We start from the raw sequence: 21,307 nt of genomic DNA on the forward strand, positions 1-21,307 counted from the left end.
GGCGGGAAAGACGTCCCTCCGTCCCTCCGTCCCTCCGGAGCGGCTGCGGGCACCCCCCGGGGAGCGCCCAACGCCGGCTGCCGCAGGCACCCGGCGGCAGCGGGGAGCCTGGCCAGGCCGTGAGAAGGCGTAGCTAGAAACTCCTCCCGTCATTGCCATCAAGGGACACATGGTCTCCATCGAAACCCGAGCCCTTCTAGCTAACCGTGCCGTACATTAATCATCTTCTTTGCTTGATTTGCTGTCGCCAACCGCAACTTCCAAGGTGGCTCTGCCAATGTACCATAACGCTGGTCTGGAAAGACTACATCGAGGCAGACTTGGATCTAGGAAAGAAAGAAACAAGAAAGAGCGTTAACTTAGAACTTTTCCCCAAAAAAGCTTACGTCAGCGTAAAGAAATCCCTGCTACCTTCCTGCCTGAGCCCTGCCGCTAGGCTGAAGGAGACTGCAGGGGCATGACAAATTCAGGCACCTGTGAAAGCCGAGGCTCCCGTTTAGCGTGTACGTTACAGCACGTTCGCCGCCGGTCTGAGCGGGGCTGGCCCCAGGTGGCGGTGACCGCGGGGGTCAGGATAGCTGGCTACTACCTCTCCGTTCAAAACACACTTGCAAAAACTGAATTTTCATTTTCACTTCCTTGAGCACTGAATACCCCAGAGAGGGTCGGGCGTACCATACGGGCCAAGGTCACCAACAAAATTTCCACCTATAGTCCGGTCCGTGCTGGAAACCAGAACCGGCCACAGCCACACGCAAAGGCAGTTGCCATCCGAAAGGATTGCTTGGAACCTATTTTGAACGTGGTGACAGTGACGTTTCATGGTGAAGCCTGCTTTTCCCCCCGCAGAGCTTTAGTGCTCGGTGCCCACACCCGCTGGGGGAGGCGGGGTGGAGGAGGAAACCACAGTCCCCATCACTGACTGCTTTGAGTTTTAAAAAACAACTGCGTAACTTCGTTTTGCACGGACACAGCCTTTGCTCAGAATATGTTTAAAAGCAACTGCCTGCCCTTTCCACGCTATAAAATCCAATTTGACAGAGGATTCAATTACCGCTAATCATGCTTCACAGTTAAAAGCCTGAAGAGAAGTGAAGAGCATCTTAACCCCGTGTCCAAGGTACACAATTCTGTTTCCTTACCACTATAGTATTTCCTTCTGTGTCAAATGCCTACATATTTGTTACGGAAGTTACTCATAATCACTACCACTATTTTAAAAAAAATGGAAATCAAAAGTCATGTGTTTAAAAAAAAAAAAATTGCATGGTTTTGATAAACAGAGTTAAGGGAAAAGAAGCCTAACAGTGTTCCTTTAGGGTATATATAGTTCTGAAATAAACACACAAACATTATGACAATTACCTCCTGCTTCTCCTTTGGGAAAGCAAATATACATTATTTAAGTAGTGGGATATGAACATATACGGTATCATTTTTAAAGGTGCGGAAATCCAGGTAAATAGGCAGTGTATCAATTCAGCAGAATTATTTCAGTAAGTGACAGTTTTCACCTCTCCTTTCGTATGGGAAGAAATACACCTGTGTAATTACCAAATGTTTTTTTTCCCGACCAGCTAGCCAAGCAAATTAGTTAATAAACAAATAAAATCCCTACACTTCTACCTATGCATTGTTGGGGATGAAATACCTCTGCACAGATGCCAGAAATCCACAGTCATTGTTTATGCAACTACAAAGACTCTCCTGAAAACACACATATCCAGAAGTAGCTGAAGACTAAATAGTCTTGGATCGCCCAAAAGGTTTTTTTTAAAGACCTTCCCTCCCCTACGTTACCTCAGCAGTTCATAGGTTTCAAGCTGCACCCGAGGAATCACACCTTTCCGGCCTAACCACCTACACAAACTCTCGCGCCCTGCCAGCCGCAACTCTCTTCAAATTCTTGCTATTAATTAGTTCTTGAGCTTCGTGTCACATTTTGCTCACCTCATTAGTGCCTGCAAAACCCTCCTGCCTCTGAATAACTGATACTTGTATTGGTTATAAACAGGGATGCAACAATTTTGATCTATTTTATGTGGCCCAGCCCAAGGGCCGCTTAAGGACAAGGCTTCCCGGCTACAGCTCTTCTGGAACATAACTTGCTAAAAATTCCTCTGCGCTTCGTATCTCAGACCACACATCTTGCATCAGTATCAAGAAAATCAAATTGGAAAAACTGGTCCTAATAACTGTGTGTAAGCAATCGGATAAACCAAGGCGTGCTGTTGACTCTCGCACCCTTCAGCATCAAAAGCAGCAACGCAGCCCAGCGTTAATTGCCTTTGCTGAAGGGTATCGTTGCTTTCACAGACTGTTCTTCACTCTGCCTGTTAAACCAAGTAATTCACTGATGCTTTAAAAAAAGTTTATTTTCCTGTATCATCTACACAGAATGAATCAGGATGAGTTTTAGGAGGTTTTTTGGCACTTAAAGTCAGTTGGGACTGTTGGAAAACATCATGCGGAGCCCACGGGTTTAACCACACAAATCCGCAAGCGTTACTCTCCTGTCTGTCCCTGTTGCTATGGAAACAGATCGCACTGCCAAAAATGGAAGGATGATAATCATCTGAAACAAAAAAGAAAAAAAAAAAAGCTGGGAATGCAGCTGAAGATTATTTTAAAAGCACTCTCGCAACATTTTGGTTATTATATCCCTTTTTTAAGAGAGACAGCCAGCAGCTATTTCCAGAAGTGGAAACAATGCCTTACATTCCAGGAGAAATCAGCTTCAAACAGCATTTCCCTCAATTATCCTTCTGAGTTTTGTAGTATCTATATGGGGAAAACAAACTACGTTACAGCGAACAGTTTCTGATCACTGGAAGTAGTGAAGTCCCATTTGCTAGATGGAAGTTTCACGGCCTGTTGCCCCTCTAACTGAATTGCATTCAGAGTTTCTCTTGGTTTTGCCAATAATCGCTTTCTGCAGAGCATTTGGGGCTCCTGCATTTAATTTGCAACAGGACCGGCAGGTAGTGGGAAAGATCCGGTGGATGCCCAAACCGCAGCCTGTCCTATCCCCGTCCTGCATTTTCACGTTGTTTGGCACTGGCCAACAGCTAGAAACATTATCCCCACAGACCCCCGGCCTACACGACGCTGTCACTCTCCTTCCTTTCGGAAAATGGACCAAAACCCAAAGGGAAAATACCAACGTCGCTCTCCCCGCCTTCCCTCTCTGCCTCGTCGAAGGCCCTGGGACCCCAAGGCCCCGCTGCGCAGCGGTGCTTGATGCCGCCGCAACCCGGGCTGGGCTGCGCGGGGCTCTGGGCAGCGAGCGGGACAACCGCCGGCCGCCTCGAGGCGCCCTGCCGCTCCGCACGGCGGGGCGGCCGCCCTCACCCCCCGCGGCTCGGGGAGCCCCACGCCAGCAGGGGCCGCCGCGGGGCTCCCGAGTCACCGTTACCCGCCGGAGCCGGCGGGGCGGGCCGGCGCCTCTGCCGCCTAGCAGGCTCGGCCCTCGCCCCCTCCCGGCTGCGGGCCGCCCGGGAGGCCGCTCGCCGGCGGGGCGGGATGAAGCTGCGCAGCGAGCGCCTGCCGCCGGCCTGCAGCGCCCAGCCCGCCCCCGAGGGGCCAGGTACGGAGCCGGCCTGCGGAGCCGCCCCCCCCGCCCCTCGGCCGCTCCGGCAGGGCCCGGCGGGCCGGGCTGGAGCCGGGCCCGTGAGGCTGCCCCGGGCCTGTGGGGCTGCCCCAGCCTCGCTGCTTCCCAGCAGACGTTGAAAGGTATTTTGTGATGCGAAGAAGTCCCCTCTCTTGTCCAGGTTTGCTTTTAAGCTCTTCCGCGGCGAGCTTAACGTTCGCAAGGGTCAGGTTGTCTTCACTGAACTTTTCCTTTTTATAAAACAGCCCGCTCTTTCATCTTAGTCTTTTAAAAAATGTAATAAAAAGGGGACACCGCCAGCTTCAGACCTTTAGTGTGGTCATTGATGCTGTTCCATCTGTTTTGGGAAAAAAACAAATGTATGTCTATTTCTAAGCAGAGAACAGCAGCCGTGCTGCTTTATTTGCAAAAGCAGAGGAGCTGTTGGCGAAGAGAACGGCAGGTGGAGATCCTCTGGCACGTTTTCTGAAAGGACAACTGTACTACGAAGAGGTTGTGGTTTCCTTCTTTTAAATAAATATTATAAAGCTGACAATTTTCAATACCATTTCAGTGGAAAAAGAGACACCTTAAAAACACTACAAGAGATGCCTGTGCCTGGTTTTTTTCCCATGAAAATCACCAGGCATTTCCCCTGAGTAAGTTTTTCCTATGCTTTCCCCGAGCATCTAGTGGTGTCTTCCAGTTCCCTCCCAGGCCTCCTAAGGACCATTAAGTAAGCAGCAGCCTATCCTTACAGCTAACTTCCAAGCCGAGTTGTTTTTTGGTCAGCTGACTGGCCAACACACGGTGTTTTCAGTTACGTGGTACTGGTCCCTGACCCAAGACACAGCTTTCGATCTTTGTTCCCTACCTAGCCACCAGTTTTGATGAAATTTGTTATCTTTCAGATTTCTGTCCCTGCCCACTTTGGCTAAAATTGGTCGCCCACGTATTTGAAAGTAAATGCTCAGGGAACAGTGTAAGACTGGCTGGCAGGTGAACTTAATCCTCAATTTCTTGTGAAAATTAGAATAACCCAGTTCAGGAAGACAGAAAAGAATGTAGTACAAGTACCGAGTCACGTATTTTCAAATGTGATGTGCATGGATCCAGTACTGTTTACAGTGCAGCTAGTGGCACAGTGTAAATCAGTCTTGGCGTTTGCAGCAGGAACAGAATTAACTCACTCAGGGTTTCTGCTTTCTGGGCCCTATCCTTCTTAATGTTTTTGTTAATGAATTGCCTGATTTTTGGCATGATCAAGACTGGCCCCATGGAGCAAAAGACCTGTTTCTTGATGAGCTGGCTTGGATGTCCATGTTATACATTGCTGTCCATCCCTAAATTTATTCTTTCAGCAGGTTTTAATTTCCAGATTTTTGGACATATGTCTGTAGTGCCTAAAAATGCATGTTCTGTATGTACTGCAATTTCAGACGTTAGGAAAAAATCACTGCCTGATCAGAGCCATATGACTCCTCCTTATAGCACTAAATCCTCAGGAAAGGTGAGAGACTACAGGTGCCTCCCATACTTCTTTTTGATACTCATGACAGCTGGTTGTAAAAAAGGCACTGTTTTTTTCCCAGAGTTCTTTAGAAAAACAAAGTCCATACAGTCATCATGGCTAAGCTGTAGCTAAGCTAAGCTGGTGAGACAATTAGCAGTTTAGACAATTAATAGTTTGGACAGTGTTAACAAGGGGTGCTTTGTCATCGTGAGGATGTTTGACTGACTGTCAAACGATTGCTCAGTTCTAAGCTTTTGCAGTCTGGTACTGTTTTATCAAGGCATACAGGGAATTCGAAGGAAAAGTATAGAGAAGAACATTTTAATTTCAATAGTTTTTAGTTAGTATACTGACATGCATGCATAAAAATATTTTAGTAAGGACACCTGGCTCAGTTAACTGTTACATTTGTTGTAACTGTGTTTAACAAAGTTGTTTAACAACTGTGTATTTTTAAATATAGTTTCTTCTTTGACTTAAAGCAGAAGCAAATGCTCTCCAAGATTCCTTCTTAGAAGTGAAAGTATCTCTGCTGTTGCAGGTTACACCTTCATATGAAATGTGGGGCAGACAGGTGGGTCTATGAAGTCTTCAGACAGCCGAGTTTAGTCTTTGTGAAACCAACCCTTAGTTGAGATGTAAAAGCAGACGCTGAAACCCTCAAGGTGTAAGAATAGCTCACCTAAGTTAAGGGATGTCAGATAGATGGGACAGGGCAGCTGAATTAGACTCTTATCTCCTTAAATTAAAAAGATGGCATTTTGGGGGAGGGGAAAAAAGGTTGTTAGAACATCTTTTGGTTTCGGAGATGAAGTTTGTATACCAAACAATGAAAACTTGTTTGAAAGTCGTAAGTGCTTCCATCCTGTCCAACTTTCTTGTGGTTGTTGACTTACTCTGTTTTCTGCCACTTCTATGGTTGCAATTTTTTGTTCTTTTTTCATGAGGGAAATGCTCCAGGTTGAAAAACTGTAAGAGATTATATACTGGAGAGTTAAGTTGCCGTATGTACTCTTTGTTCTCTGTATTTCATCGTTTATTCTGTCTTTCCCAGGGGTTGTATGAAGAAGCATTAATACAATTTGAAAAAATCAAGGATACGGATTTTCAAGGAATGTATCAGCTTGGTGTAATGCATTATGATGGACTAGGCACTAAAGAAGACCCTGTGAGTAACCTAGCTGTACACTTTTTACTTTTCTTTTAATATTAGCTGATAATTACTAAGAGCTTCTTTATAAGCTTGATTATTTAGTTTAAAATAAACAGGTCTTTGGTTTAGAATTAGCTTCATAAAGTACAGATGTTTACAAAGCATCATTAAAGGGAAAGGGTTCTGGGCTGCAGAAGTTCTCAAAAAAAGCTACAATAAAACAGGTTTATCTGGAAAATACTTAAGATAATTTGTATTTCAAAATATAACTTCTAAGGGTTTGTTTGTACTTTGTGTGGAAGCTATGTTTAAAAATTGCTATTAATTTGTTACTTTTTAATAAGTAGTGCATAAAATGAAAATGAAATGTGTAAAAATGGAAATCAAACAACTGTATTTCAAAGTGTAAAACATCCGTTGCACAAAGATGTTTGTTAAGGTACTTCCTATTCTCTTAACACGGATGCTAAAGAAGATCGTGCTTCTGCCAGTGGTTGGCAGAAATATTTTTAAATTAGACAAATGAAGAATTACAAGAATTTGAGGAATTCAAATTGAAGAATTACATTACAAAAAAGGAAGACAAAGGAATGTATTGCTACAGTAAGAAGAAAAGAGTTAATTTATTGGAGAACATGATCTTGAAGAGTGATATGAGGAAAGAATACAAGGAGGATGAAAGAAAGGGTAGATAACAAGGCAGGAACCAAACTGTATTAACAAATCTGATTCTCGTCTGGTGCTTCGAGGACTGTCAGCAGAGCAGAAAATACTCTGCTGGTTTTCAGAGGTGGTTCGTTTGTTCTGTATGCCTGTATAATTACTGCATTAGTTTACTTGCAAATAAGGATTTTAGCAAAGTTTCTTTTTTGTGTATTACAATATGAGGTGAATAAAAGAGGAACCTTTTATAAAGGACTTTTTCTAGTGTATTTAAACAGGGTGTCCATGCTAAATCCTAACAATGTAAGTCTTGTTTCCAAAATACCTACGAGGTCCTTGGATGATACAGCATACAGCTGCCCATATGCAATGTTCTCTGTTTGCTTATTTAACATTATCATTTTTTGTCCATTATGAATCTAAGGTATTTTTAATGGAGGTACTTCAGAGTGTGCTATTGTATCGCTTTGCCTTCTGTTAAGGTTGTTTTATGATTTCAGATATATCATGCAATATGAAACAGATTGCGGAAGTCTAAAATTGAAAATGTAGCAAGTTTAGGATGTGACATTCATTTATGTAAGCACAAGAATATGTTTGAGAAAAATTTTATCCATGAAGAAGAGTAATATCAGGTGAACATTTATAAGAAAATATTTCACATTAAAAATAGGCTGGAGTCAAAAATCTAGGGGCTGTCTAATAACCAAAGATCAGTTCTGCTTTGGTATGACACTGTTCTCCAGACTGTCCTACCAGTATGCTACAGCCTTTCTTCAAAGTGGAAAAATAACCTGTGTTGCAGAAGTTAGTGGATTCTCAGGTTATTTCATCCTCTTCCCAGTGTGAATGCAATAATTACAATATCTCAATTTTAGGAAAAGGGAGTGGAATACATGAAGAAAATACTTGACTCTGATTCCCCGAAAGCAAGACACTTGAAGTTTGCAGCTGCATACAATCTTGGCAGAGCATATTACGAAGGATGTGGTGTTAAGCAGTCAACTAAAGAGGCTGAAAGGTAATGGCAGTCAGTAATTTTCCTGATGAGTATAAGATGCTAAGATGCTGTATTACTTAAACTTTCTTTGTCCCCATTTTCTTAGGTTGTGGCTTATTGCTGCAGACCATGGGAACCCAAAAGCAAGCGTGAAGGCCCAGAGTACTTTAGGAATGCTTTATTCTGTGTCAGTTCTAAAAGATCTGAAGAAGGTAAAGCCCACTTGTACCTTTTCAGTTTCATGAGTTCCAATTAATTTTTAATTTCACAGAGAGAGTACAGTGATATATTTGACTCTGAAAACTGTATTTTAAGTACGGCTAGGCATTTTCATCCATTTAAGCCTGTATGAACAGATGGTCAGAATCCCTCATTTTGACTCACTTGACACTGCTAGCTGAGATTTATTTTTTTTTTTTTTTTAATTGGGAGTATCAGGGAGAAGGATATAATGGATTAAAGTTTTGTCAGCTTTGGTACCCTTCAGAAATCAAGCAGGTGTCACTGATTGATGGCTCTGACAGTAAATGAAGCAGGTTTAAAAGCCTTACAAGGACTCTGCTTTCTTTTATGTATAAGCACTTTTTATAGGCTGGTTAATGTAAAAGCTTTTATGGAAACAGTATGCAAGAAAAGTGGCTAAAGTGAATATATACTCCAGCTTTGTGCCTCTTTTTCAGGCCTTTTTCTGGCATTCAGAAGCATGTGGCAATGGCAACCTGGAATCACAGGGTGCACTTGGTGTTATGTATCTCCATGGACAAGGTGTACGTCAAAACACTAAGGCTGCTTTGAAGTGTTTGAGAGAAGCAGCAGAACGTGGAAACATCTATGCTCAAGGCCATCTTGTGGAATATTATTACAGTAGAAAATTTTACTCAACAGCTGCTACAGTAGCCAAAAGGTGAAGTTAATTTCACTTTATATTATAATTCTTCACGTAAGACCATGGAACTCAGATTAAAATGATTAACTTCACGCTCTTGTCTCAAACTCAAGGTCGTTTGAGATAATGAATTGCAAGACCTCATCTTTAAAGAGGCAACAGCAAACTACAGACGAAATTCATACTATAAGGTTCCCAATTATTCAGTACAGTTCAACTTTTTTTTCTGATCCTGTGAAGCAAAACAGCCCTGAACTAGAATCCCAAGTAGACGCCCACACTCAGCCCTGCCTTCCTGTCTCCTCAGTCCACAATCTGCTCTAGGCTCCTGCCTTCGCCGCCATTCCCTTTTAAACCCCTACAAGAATTCTTCCACTCTCCACATCCCCCATCTTAATGTCATTTCTACCCACTGTCTTCCACCCCATCATTTCCTTACTCTGTGGCTCAACGTGCTTTGGTCCAGTTCCTGTGTCCTTTACAGGACATGCAAGCATTGACACTGGGTGGGATCCTGCAGTAAGCACTCTGGGCAACACGGCCTAGGACCTAGAAGTAGCTGCTGCACACAGTGCCAAGTTATTGCCCTTTAGCTTTTCATCAGTTGCTGCTTATGGGGATGCATACCGCATTGGCATTTTTAAGCCTGGACCACAAAATAGGCATCTGCACGCAAGTGGTTCCTGGTGATTATCTGCTCACGGAGAGGTGCTGGTCTGAGCCGCAGCTGGGGAGCACTGACTGTCCTTTTCACAGGCAGTCACTGTGGGACTCGCTGCTCTACCTACATACTCTGGAGTGGTTTGTGTATTGCAGAAATAGCAACTTCTGTTATAGGCTGCAATATTTAAAATAGCCAGTCTGTATCGAGTTTCTGTATCTTGAACTAGTCATGGAGGAGAAAAGCAATGTTGGTGCCAGTTCTGTAGCTGATAAACAGCACATTTTTGTGACAGACCTCCAGAGCTGGCCAGTATATGTTAAAAGTTCAATCTCTCAATCAGAGTTAATTTGCTGGAAATAAGATGCAGATAGGCTAACTGACTACTTATACAAGCTACACACAACAGCACTGGTGCTTTTTGTGGTATGTTTATGAAGCTGCTGCTGCCCAGCAATAAATGTGTCACAATTTACCATCTTACAGAACCTGCACCCTGTATATGCCACTGCATACCAGCAGCTCTGGTAATTCAGTAGTTCAGCAATGAATGCTGTTTGCTGTACTCATTGCTGAAAAGGATAGTTTTCTCTCTGAACTGCTGCTTTTCTTTCTCTTGCACTGTAAGTAGACCGATAGCTATGCAGTCTAGTCTAGCTCTTCTATGCTTGGAGTGCATCCCCTCCAGCCAATGCTGCACGGTAGATTATTCAGAGAAGTAAACTGCACTTCATCAGCTGCAATTGTGATTGCAGAAAATAGCAATGAAATCCCATACTACAGCCAGAAATGACAATTTCTGAACCAAAAGATACTGCCGCCATCCTTGACAGAGTTCCACTTAATTGAGACTGCAGTTGGCCTTGAGGCAAAAATCTCATAGCAGTTCCACCAGTTGTATCAAGCATCAATACCTTTTCTGCTAAAATTTGTTTGTCCTTCTATGTTCATACCAACTATGCGGTTTGTTACGTTATGTACAAACACACAAACATTACGTGATTATGTGCAGTATAACCTTGCCTAGTCTTTGGAGTCTAGATTAGCTACTGATACTTCACTTCAAATAACAATTTTGTTATCCCATAGAGTTCTACTTACCCATTGCTATGGTATGTTCTTGAAGTCAACTGTGCTGAACTAGAATTTTTGCCTGACTTGACTGGGTAGTGTTATTTGCATCAGCATCTTGCTGTGTATCTTTTGGAAAGGAAGGCAAAAATGCGTATCAGAAAAGATAAAAGAGGTAATAGGTTACCGTTTTTATATTTGAATGTTCTTGCTAGTAAGTCTTTGGGGTTTTTTTCCGCTGTGTTACTGTATTTGTTAATGGGACCAAATTAGGTGGGAGAACATTGCTCTCAACCCATTCAAGTGATTTAGCAAGCGCTGACTTGCAGAGGGTTACTTCAGAACAATCTTTCATAAACACCGATTTATAGAGAGTAGCTATAAACTGAAATGACTGGCACTTTTCCTTCTTTTTTCTGTCAAGTCTGCGCCTATCTGACACAACAAAAAACTAAAGTGATGTGTGAAGAAGCATATAATTACTGTTTGGTATCTGGAAAGGATATGGGGATTTCTCTTTTAAGACAACAGTCAGAAAAAAACCAATTCCCACTTAGAAAATGTTGTACCTAGTATTATAGTAACAATACTAGGTAATTATAGCCCAATAGTTAAAACAATGCTCACTTTGTCCCTCTGATTCTTAAAACGGTTCTTAATAAAAACAACATGCTGAAAATAAGGTGACAGCAAGCAGATAGATGCATGCAGGAGAAAGAAAATAATTGAGCTGAAGCAGTCGTAAGTGGTCGTCATAAGTGGGTCTTATAACCTGAGGCCCTCAAGTATGTCCAGGATCTTCAGATTACTATGATTTGCCAATATCCTAGTAAGAACTTGGAATTTTAGAATCATGGAATGGTTTGGGTTGGCCCTTTAAAGATCATCTAGTTCCAACCCCCCTGCTGTGGGCAGGGACATCTTCCACTAGATGAGGTTGCTCAATTATACGAAATAAGAGCTTTGCCTTTCTTCCACATATATATTAATTTCCATGAAATACTTTAATAGGAATAATTAGCGTAAAACATACTACCTTTTATAACTAGTATAACTATAGTGAAAGTGACTGCAAAAGTTACATATTTGTTTGCTATTTAATATGACAATATTCAAATAAGACTAACTTCAAATCAAATACTGCATAGAAGAATCCATGTAAATGCATGTAAATTTCAGCTTAATTTGGATAATGATGTAAATGGAAAGGAAGCATTGTCAAGTCATACGTGGTCGACAAATTATTGCTTGAAATGGCCTTATCTAACCTAATGCTGTAAATTCGACAACAGGATTACAGAAAACGACGACATCGATGCGCTAGCAAAGATAACTGATTGTCTTCCTACATATGTAGCCAAGGGGGTTGCTATGGCTGCTTTCTACTTGGCTAGATGCCTCCAGCTCGGCCTGGGGGTACAGCAAGATCAAGCCGCTGCTAAAAAATACTATTCTAAGGTAAGCTGGGAAGGTCTTACAGACTAATTTATATGTCATGAAATTGAGTGATACCTTGGATTTGAGTCTTCAAACTTGTGGTTTGGTTAAAGACTCCAACGTTATTTATGCAGAAAAAAAAAAGTATCTGTGCAAGAAAATGAAGAGTGATAAAAGTGTATTGAAAACTACTAAAAATAGTCTTGAAAGGATACTGTCTGCCCACTTGCTTAAGCAAACAATGCATTCTGCCAAACAAAAAAAAAAAAAAAAAAGAAATCTGCGATAATCACCACAGCAGAGCTTGGTAACTTGCAAGATAAATTAGCTAAATGATTTGAATAGTTTTATCCCCAACTGATTCGCTGTCATTCTCTCAAACTGAAAAATTGTAACTTTTCCTCTACTTCAGATTCTCTAACAATTACAACCTTCATTAACCATACTTAAATCAGTCGTAACTGGTTATCATGCTTACTTTTACGTTTGCATTTTTAGCGATAGCTGAGGATCTACTGTTACTGATACACAGGGGAACAAATAGGTCACTTTTTTTGAAACTTCTGAAGTTGAAGTGAGATTTATTACTGAGGAAAAAGATCAATAATGGCTTCCAGAAGATGAATCTGCTAAATAATATCAGTGATGCTTAAAGGTACAGTCAAGGCAAGATGATTATGCCAACTGAAGGGAGCGTAGCAAGATTGGATCTGTGCTTCAGAGAGACTCTGATTTCTGTGCATGTAGAGACCATTTGTTTCAGCAAGTAGAATACTTTCATGTCCAGCTTGGTGCAATCCAAATAAAGAGTTCTGTAAATGATAAATTATCAAATAACAATTTTTGTGGCTCCTTACTCAGGGAAGCCACTGATACAAGAGGCCTAGCAGAGCAGGTGATCCTCTGAACACATACATTTTAAACATTTTGTTCTCCTGCTGTGAAAATTGTTGTAGAGGATAGGATGAGGGGGAGATCAGGAAAGGAATGTGAACTGGGATGTTATGAACACTATAGCCAGTAGTCCTAGGCCCATCAGGATTAAATTGCTGCATAGCCCTTCCCACTGTCTTCCATCAGGTCTAGCGTAACCACCACAACTGAAAGGAAATTACAGCTTTCACTCATCATTCACTAGCTGTACTTCTGAGACTGACCTAGGAATGCCACTAGCTTCTTAGTATAAAAAGCGATGCTTGTTATTGACTGGTGCCATGCATCTCTACATGCAAACAAGGAAGCCACCTGAAGCAGTAACTTCGGAACAAGTAAAAGACAGAGTTGTGGGTGTGTTCAGTTTCTTTTGTACCTGGAAAATAATTCTCATGTTAACTGTACAATTATACCCACTTAAAATTAAAATCATGTCTGCTTTTTAAATTAACTGCTCAGCTGCGGTTTTGACCTACCATTCTTATACCCAGTCAGTTTTGAAAGAGGTGAGAAAGAGAAGATGGGCATCCCAGAGGGTACTGAAACAGATGATGGAAGTGAATGAAACTCATCCAGTCTGCAAGCAGATTTATGTTTCTGACTGTGGTGCCAGCACATACCACACCAACAAACAGAACAAAAAAATAAAACCACGCCTAACGCTATAGTCAAGTATGCTCATTTTAAATACTCAATTTTTCTTACGTGGCATCAGAAACAGGGATTTAAAGCTGAATATATTAACTCTTTAATATTTTAACAAGTTGATTATCTCAGATAATGCCAACAAAACGTAAAGGCCTTATTTATGTTATATTGACAACATACAATTTTATTTTAGCTATAAACTAGAACTCCCTATTCTTTGGTTTCAAAGGCATGCCTTCTGGATCCTGCCGTTGCTTCTGACCTTGAACTGGCAGCTAATCTTGGGAGAATTTAGTGTTTCCTTTAACTGTGACTGGTATATAAATGTATTTCCTACAATAAACCATCGTTAATCTCCAGCAATTATAGACTGGTCATCACTTACTGCTTGCTTTCCAACTTTATAGAAAGTACTACTTAATGCAATTTACTGAATCTTTTTTATCTAAAAAAAGAGAAAGCAAAAAGCTCACACTCTTCCTTTAACTGAGATGAGGCAAAGGCAGACTTTAAAACAGTATTGAAGACTTACGGTTTATTCAGGACATTTTACTGGGACAGATGTCCTGTGTTTTCTTCACGTCATACTGCTATATAGCACATGAATCAAACCAAAACCAAATAAAAATGGTTGTTCCCTTTTCTGCATTTTTAGTATTTAAACATTAAATTTTAATATTCTGAAAAGCTTGAAAACCCAAACTTGTCTAGTTTTCACATACAGCCCATTCACAGGTCACGACCATTTTTAAATCTTACCTTTGTTAGCAGTGTGTATACTTTCTTTCACATACTTTTCTAATGCACCTAGATCTACTTACGTGGTGTCTTAACACATTTTACTCTTCGACTGCAGAGATTCAAAGTTGGAAATCGGCCTGTATGACACCAAGCTTTACAGTTCAAACCATGTCAACTTCTAAAATGAGAAAATACTACTTACAGAACTATGGAAAAAAAAAACCATTAGTATGGAAACATTCAATACACGTCCTCTGCACAAGGCCTGTTCTCCTCAATCCTTCTTCAAATTGCATTTACACTACCTCTGATATACTAGAAATAGTTGAAAACCTTTTGGTTAGGAGTGTGTGTGCCTGAGCAATGTTATGCTGAATATCTTATCAAAAGATACTTTGGTTAACCACTAGTAAATTTTACTGACTGCTATGGTAAGCTTGCACATTTCTAAATACCTATTTACTCGTAAAGCTGTGTGTGTGCAGAATTTGGCTTGCTTCTTAGGACTGTGCCGTGACTTGAAAACTTTTTTGAAACTGTTGGAACAGAAGGCTAGATGTTACTAAAAACACTGATTTAAATATAGCATACGGATTTTATGTACCTTACAATATAGCCAGTCAACTGCAAGCAGTTTTTCTAAGAGCACAACTGTACTGAATTTAAAAGAAAGTAATGAGTGTCACCTAGGGATTTTCCATGATGTTTAATTATTTAGATGTGCATTAAGACCATATTTACATATTTTTACATAAATTAAAAAAAACCACTGAAGACATCGTTTTCTTTCCTTGTATAAAATAAGGGAAAGATTTGAAGGTTGTTTGAAATTGGGGTATTTGAATAAAACAGCCCTGAGTAATATCAGGGAAGTTATTAGAATAGTTTAATTAAATGTCTACTTAATCATTGATAGAAGCAATTCATAAGCACTAACCTCTGAACTAACACTTAACACAGGCATTCTGTTAGGACATACCAGTTTACAATACATATTTTTGACACAGACTTCAAAGTAACGTAAATATCCCTTACGAAACCAGTGCTGTCAAACTCATTCATTGGTCATCAGTACAGCCTCATTATCAAGTACTGCAATCCAGTTGTGTTATTTATTGCTTACAAATGCTTCAAACCACGGGAAATCTTTGGTAAAAACAAAATTGATAAAATTTGCACAATAGCTTTACATGTAGTATTGCACGACAAGGCTTTTTCAATACACAAGAAAAAAGGAATGCTCAGATCCTCAGTGAGGAGATTAGAACTGTACAACATTCATTAGTTTACCACTATAAGCAAAATTTCTTTTCATAAATGTTTAAAATATTTTCTGGTTTCTTTCAGCTTATATGAACATTTATTTTTTCAATCTATATTTGAAACAGAAGAGTAGTCAAATAGAACAATTTAAATAAAAATTGGCAACTATACAGCATTGTTTTGTCTACCCTACTACAGCATCAGATCTTTTCAAGTCTGTTTACTTCACAAAAAACTCAAGAGGAAAGAAAAACGCTAAAAATAATCATAGTCCTCAGCCCTCTATGGAAAAGAGGAAATAAGTTTCATGTCTATTACTGGACATAGACATTTCTCTAGTGGTCCAATCGTGCAGATTCAAACCTAAGTGGCATTAAGCTGCTCTAAATGAGCTCTTAGCTCAGGACACAGTTCAGTTAGCAGCAGTTCCAGCAAAACCTGAAAAACAGAAAAGAGTTAAGATGAGCGCAGGTGCCAAACAAGAATTTCTTCTTCCTTTCTGACATGTTCAGAGCATCACAGAGAACAGAAGCACGTAGGGTCTTTCTACTCATCATTCATGCAGCTACTTTTCTTTCATCCTAAAGTTAGCATGCGCCCTGCAGATAATATGGGAAATGTCTTAAGGCTGAAAGAAGGCAAGTGCCGTGGGCAGCTGCTTTCAGATGGGGATTTCCCACCCCGTATAAACTGGCGCTGTTCTGTCGAAGCCGTGGTAGCTACACAAGCAAGCACCAGGGCACGCACCTCCGGAGCAGGCTGCGTCCGCTCCTGTGCTGAGGCTGCGTTATGTGACGGGCTGCCGAAGGAAATGAGCCAGAAGAGACTGACTGAGAGTGAAGGTATTATACTTGGATCCAGCCACATACTCCGACCGGTCCCAACCAACAGTAGAGGAGTGGGACTTCTGGAGGGCTATCATGTCCTAACTGTGAGCCAGTCCTGGAGCTCTCCTTCCCTAGGATACTCCAAGGTATGTTTATTTTTCTCAGCTATATGAAGAAACTAGTTTGCACCTTACGAAGTCAGGCAACTTGGATGTGGTAGAGGATCTCTTTTAGACAAACGCAATACTGTTTTTAAACTTAAACAGCTTTTTGTTATTCAAAGTAAGTCAAATGATGGAACCAAGTACTTTTTTTCTGACTTCCTTTAATAACAAAAAATAAAAAAAAGTTACTTGCACACGGAACAATAGTCCAACATAAATCTCTGCAAACGCACACATCCCAGGCTTTAATACTGAGTGAGCGGAGCTCAGCAATTGACAGGATTATGAAGTTAAACGGCTACTTTTCTGGTTACTCACATAGAGTAGATGCTTGTTAGCCTTTCTCTCTTGCAACGCATTGAACACTTTCACTACACCGTGACGGGCATTTTGTTGTCCAACAAGACTCTGCAGAGTATCTGCAACAAACATTACTTCAGCTTATGTTGTTCCACTCATGCTAGGCAAAACCTCCAGCTAATGCCACTACCCACAAAGGAGGGGAAACAAAAACACTGCACTTCATGGCCCTTGGTTACAAGATACATAGTCCTCGTTTGCCGACCTTTTAAAAACATACAGGTAACTTGGGTCACAGGTTGAAAAGATACCCTTATTCTCAAGTTACCCAAATTAAATAATAGCGCATGCATCGCAATGACAACATTTTAAGTGTTTTAACATGATATATAGCATGCCTTTTAGGTAGTTCACCTCGCAGAGTCAAGTCTAATCTCATACATTATTAAACCATTCACTTAAATACACCTTCAGCCACAAAGAGGGAGTTCCTACAACAGTTAAAACAGATTTAGCACTTCAATTGCCTCTCAATCTTCACACAAAAGACTTCCCACAAGTAAGCAGATAAGAGAATTCTAAGTCAATTATTTACATTTTGGATTAAATTAGAGAATAAATAGTGATCCAATGCTTCATCATTAATTTAAGGTGCATTCAGCTATGTCCTGATGCCTCTCTCCAAACTCGGAAACAAACAAAACGACAAACCAACTATGGAAGGCTATTGTAGGTGAGTATGTAACAGAGAGAGTAAATGGAGGGTTGTTTACACATCAAATGATGAGTATTTTGCATGCGTACCTGCTGCTATTTTTGCAGTAAAAGTTGATTAAACAACCCAATGCAAGGGGGTATATGAGATACCTCAGTGAAGCCATAAAATAGCTCATTAAAGTACATTCTATTCAGATGGAGGGGAGATAAAAAGCATTCAAGCTGTGTTTCAGTGCATTTCCAAGGGCTAAAGGGAATGAATTTTGGTTCTTCCCAGTTAGGTGCCTTTGGGTTTAGTGATCTCTGAGGAGTCAGAAGTAGGTAACTGGACTCCCTGTCCTGTGAATGGGACGGGATGGAGCATCTCAGGATGGTGCCCCAGAAATGTGCATGCTGAAGAGGAAGCTGCCTGGGTTTGGGAGCTAAGGGCAGGCAGAGGGAAGTCCTGGAAACCCCACTCAGTCTAGGATGCTTCTGTCCCAGGCTGCAGGTCCCTCTAACATTCAGCGTCCTGAAACCTCTTATCAGAAATAGACAGCAACACACAACACTGACAGCATGGGCAGACCTCCCTCTTCAATTCTGAAATGTAAGAGGAAGAAGTAATCGGGGTGGTGCCACTCTCCCTATTTGTCAAGTAGTTCCAGGTAGCAGAACCACCTGGTGTTTGCTCACAGAGAACCAGCAGAGAGAGTCTTGGCTTCGCTTAGGTTCCTTGATGAGTATCACACACAGAAGTACAGCGATACTGGATTTTGCATCCACCAATACCCGAATCCATGCCCTTTACCAGACAGACAGGACAGGCAAAGACTAAGGCCAAAATTACCCTTATTTATGCAAATAACCATAATCTACAACTCTACAGGAAAAATCTAAAATGCAGCAGAACAGTATTTGATTAACCAGTTTCCTTACTAGTTATTAAATCCGTGATTAAGCAGAATGAAAGTGATCTCACCTGGAATGTTTTCAAGTAGTTTTTGCTGTGCCCTCTGTTTTGTCTCTTGCTTTTGTTCGTCGCTCTTGGCTCTCGGTGGTGGTGCTAACTTTCCGTTTGGCCAAAAAGCATCTCGAAACACACCAATGTAGTAAACAAGCATTGGTTCACTGAACATCCAGTGTACAGTGTCACGGATTTGCCTGTAAAGAAGTGTAGAAGGGAGCACATCAGAGCTGGTCTTTCACGTTTTATGCAGATTTATTCTTTTTACTCCTGAAAGTAGTGGAATCAACGCTCATTTTCATGTAATTATCCCAATTTATCTGAGCTGATTTCACCAGCATCACAGCAAGTCATATGCAGCTCCGGGTGCTCTAGGATCTAGGATCAGATACCTGACTGAGATGTGGAGAAGGCTACGCTTCGATGTAATCCACAAACATGTATTACAAATACTACACTGAAATGTGTACATATTTCAAGGATGGGCAGTACAGAGGCTCCACTGGGTAAAGGCATAAAAATCAGCTAACTAATTGTAGTGAACTCCAAACGAGTTGCATGCACAGATGTGCCTGGTGGGATAAAAACAGATGAAGTTTTGATAAAAGCGCAGTAAGTTCCTTCACAGCTATCAACAGCACATTACTGAAGGGATTACAAATGGAGATAGCAGCCGCCTCCTGAGGCTGCAGGCACTCACTGTAGCCTTCAGCACAAAGAGTCTGAGGCAGACAGCAGGCGCCAGGCAGTACTGCCTGTGCCACAGTACAGCCAAACCCTTTAAAATCAATAAATGTAAAAATTCAACCAACATGTAAAAAGCTATATAGCAACTTTGCGTGCATGCTGTGCTCACACACACACTCTCTCTCTCTCTGTCCTCTCTCGGGTGTCTTTCATGCTAGTTATCAGCAGTGTGTGAACAAACGAACCGATCAATTTAAAACTTGGCGAATGGATACTGTCAGAGACCATCAGTTCACCGGGAGTCAACTGCGTGACTTCCCATCACTTCTTGTCCAATTTACCGCTCCGTAACATACGTGAGAGGTTTTAAAAGCCATGCTGGCATGTGCAAATTTAGTCACTGACTGGACGAAGGAACAGTCTGTTCTGCTGGTAGATTTCTGGGCTGTGACGCTTACCTGAGTAATAGTCCCACTGCTACACCAAAGCAAAATAATACATTTCATTAGATTCTCAGTGGCACTTTGCCTATGTGAATGTGCTACAGAAATCACAGATTCACAGACTTTCATAAGAAAAACCATCATCATGAGTAAGAGCATCAGTACTGATCAAAGAGTCATGGGAAAAGTGTTTGTATCAATCATCTGCTTTATTGAATCAAGTTTTACTGTAGGTCTTTGTATCTGACAAGAAAAGGAACACTCTTCCAAAATCTTTCTGACCAATGATCTAGCTTTCCACATGAAAGGTGTGTACAGACACACACACTTACTTCATAGCCTCATCCAGGCCTCACTTGGCAGACGCCTTCAAATGACACAGAAAAACACCTTCATGAAAACACATCACTGTTACACATGTACAGGTTTCATGTTATAAATTAATGGTTCTCATCATGTATAAACACTATTTCAGTCACTTTAGAGGAATGTGTATTTGATTTGAAAGAAATTACTTAAAACGGAAACCTAGTTTGGCAGGTTTCAGATCTGGCAAAAATCTTCATGGGACTGTAAGATAAAGCACAAACCAATAAAAGCCATTCAGAGCCAGGCTGTTCAGAAAAACAGGATAGCAAGTCTTTTTTTTAATTATTTTTTATATATTTTTATACACACACACACACACACACACACATATATATATAAAAAATGAAATCCCATGAAATACTGTGTTCTTCCAAAAGCAAAGCCCTGTGTAGGGGAAAAATAAGGAAAAAGATAATTCACATATCTGTGTCTTCTCTAATCAACACAACATACTTGTAAATTGAGCTGCGGAAAACAAACGCAGATCATCATATACAACAGAATGTCCAGATTTTTTTTTTTTTTAAACAATTCTGCTCTCAGCCTTTTTTTCATAGAACAACAATGCAGGTTCAGTTAAAGTAACAGCTACTTACTTGTTAATAGTTCTTCCAAAAGTGACTTGTACTAGTGCAATTAATGTTTTCCTGACCCACTTGAACACTAGAACAATGAAAAATGGCAGAAAATAAAGATCAAGAGGTTAATAACATTAGAGAACCCATGATCATGTCCAAAACCTTTCCCCCCAACCCCAAAAACAAAAAAACCCCAACAACCCGCCCCTACAGTAAACGTATCTGTTATAATCCTTTATAAGACTTCACTAACCGTACACAGGTCCCATTTTTCTCGACTGCTTTCCCTGTACTGTTTGCTATATGGTTTTTAAGTCTTGCAGATTACATAAACATATCTATAATATGCATTTGTAGTTCATATGTTTAAGCATATTTCAAGTTTATTGAGCCATACAACTACCCAAAACCCTTTTTCTACTTGAAAAAAGAAAACCCCTCAAAATCCACACCCTTTTCATACCTACTAGTATAACATTGTACACACAGCAGCATCATTAAAATTCTGAAAACATTTTCACTCAAATAAACCAAGCAGTTAGCTTTTCGTTATAAATAAAGGAAACAAATGTGAGTGCTTCCTAGTAATTACTGGTTAATTTTTCCTTCATGCTGTTCACCATCAGCACAAGAAAGTCTATATTTGGAAGATACATCTGCCATTTTTGGAAGGTGCTGCATTTTGTAATAGTTACCCTGTAAATAATTTTATAGAGCG

The 21,307-nt window shown here is 40.7% G+C and overlaps 2 protein-coding genes across 7 annotated transcripts in view; one reads left to right on the forward strand and one right to left on the reverse strand.

The window, feature by feature from the left end:
- The first annotated feature begins 929 nt into the window (after positions 1 to 929).
- LRP2BP (LRP2 binding protein) lies at positions 930 to 13,909 on the forward strand. 6 transcript variants are annotated; one of them, XM_076336417.1, is made up of 8 exons: positions 3,631 to 3,732; positions 3,987 to 4,102; positions 6,157 to 6,270; positions 7,797 to 7,939; positions 8,025 to 8,130; positions 8,599 to 8,822; positions 11,829 to 11,994; positions 13,398 to 13,909. In XM_076336417.1, exons 3-8 carry the CDS (start codon positions 6,217 to 6,219, stop codon positions 13,572 to 13,574), a joined length of 870 nt encoding a protein of 289 aa, XP_076192532.1. In that variant the 5' UTR covers positions 3,631 to 3,732; positions 3,987 to 4,102; positions 6,157 to 6,216; the 3' UTR covers positions 13,575 to 13,909. The 6 variants fall into 6 exon arrangements, with proteins under 6 accessions (XP_076192530.1, XP_076192532.1, XP_076192533.1 ...); XM_076336418.1 differs by having other exon boundaries at positions 13,784 to 13,909; XM_076336415.1 differs by lacking the exons at positions 3,631 to 3,732; positions 3,987 to 4,102 and adding an exon at positions 930 to 1,120.
- A 1,077-nt stretch (positions 13,910 to 14,986) lies between these two features.
- SNX25 (sorting nexin 25) overlaps positions 14,987 to 21,307 on the reverse strand; it is an 89,797-nt gene continuing 83,476 nt past the window's right edge. Inside the window, exons 16-19 of the mRNA XM_076336420.1 lie at positions 20,608 to 20,674; positions 18,528 to 18,709; positions 16,868 to 16,968; positions 14,987 to 15,996 (exon numbers count right to left, since the gene is read on the reverse strand). Of these exons, the coding sequence (XP_076192535.1) occupies positions 15,922 to 15,996; positions 16,868 to 16,968; positions 18,528 to 18,709; positions 20,608 to 20,674 (425 nt within the window). The 3' untranslated portion in view covers positions 14,987 to 15,921. The remainder of the gene's footprint in view (positions 15,997 to 16,867; positions 16,969 to 18,527; positions 18,710 to 20,607; positions 20,675 to 21,307) is intronic.

Source organism: Aptenodytes patagonicus, chromosome 4 (genome assembly GCF_965638725.1).
Source record: "Aptenodytes patagonicus chromosome 4, bAptPat1.pri.cur, whole genome shotgun sequence".
Taxonomy (NCBI): Eukaryota; Metazoa; Chordata; class Aves; order Sphenisciformes; family Spheniscidae; genus Aptenodytes; species Aptenodytes patagonicus.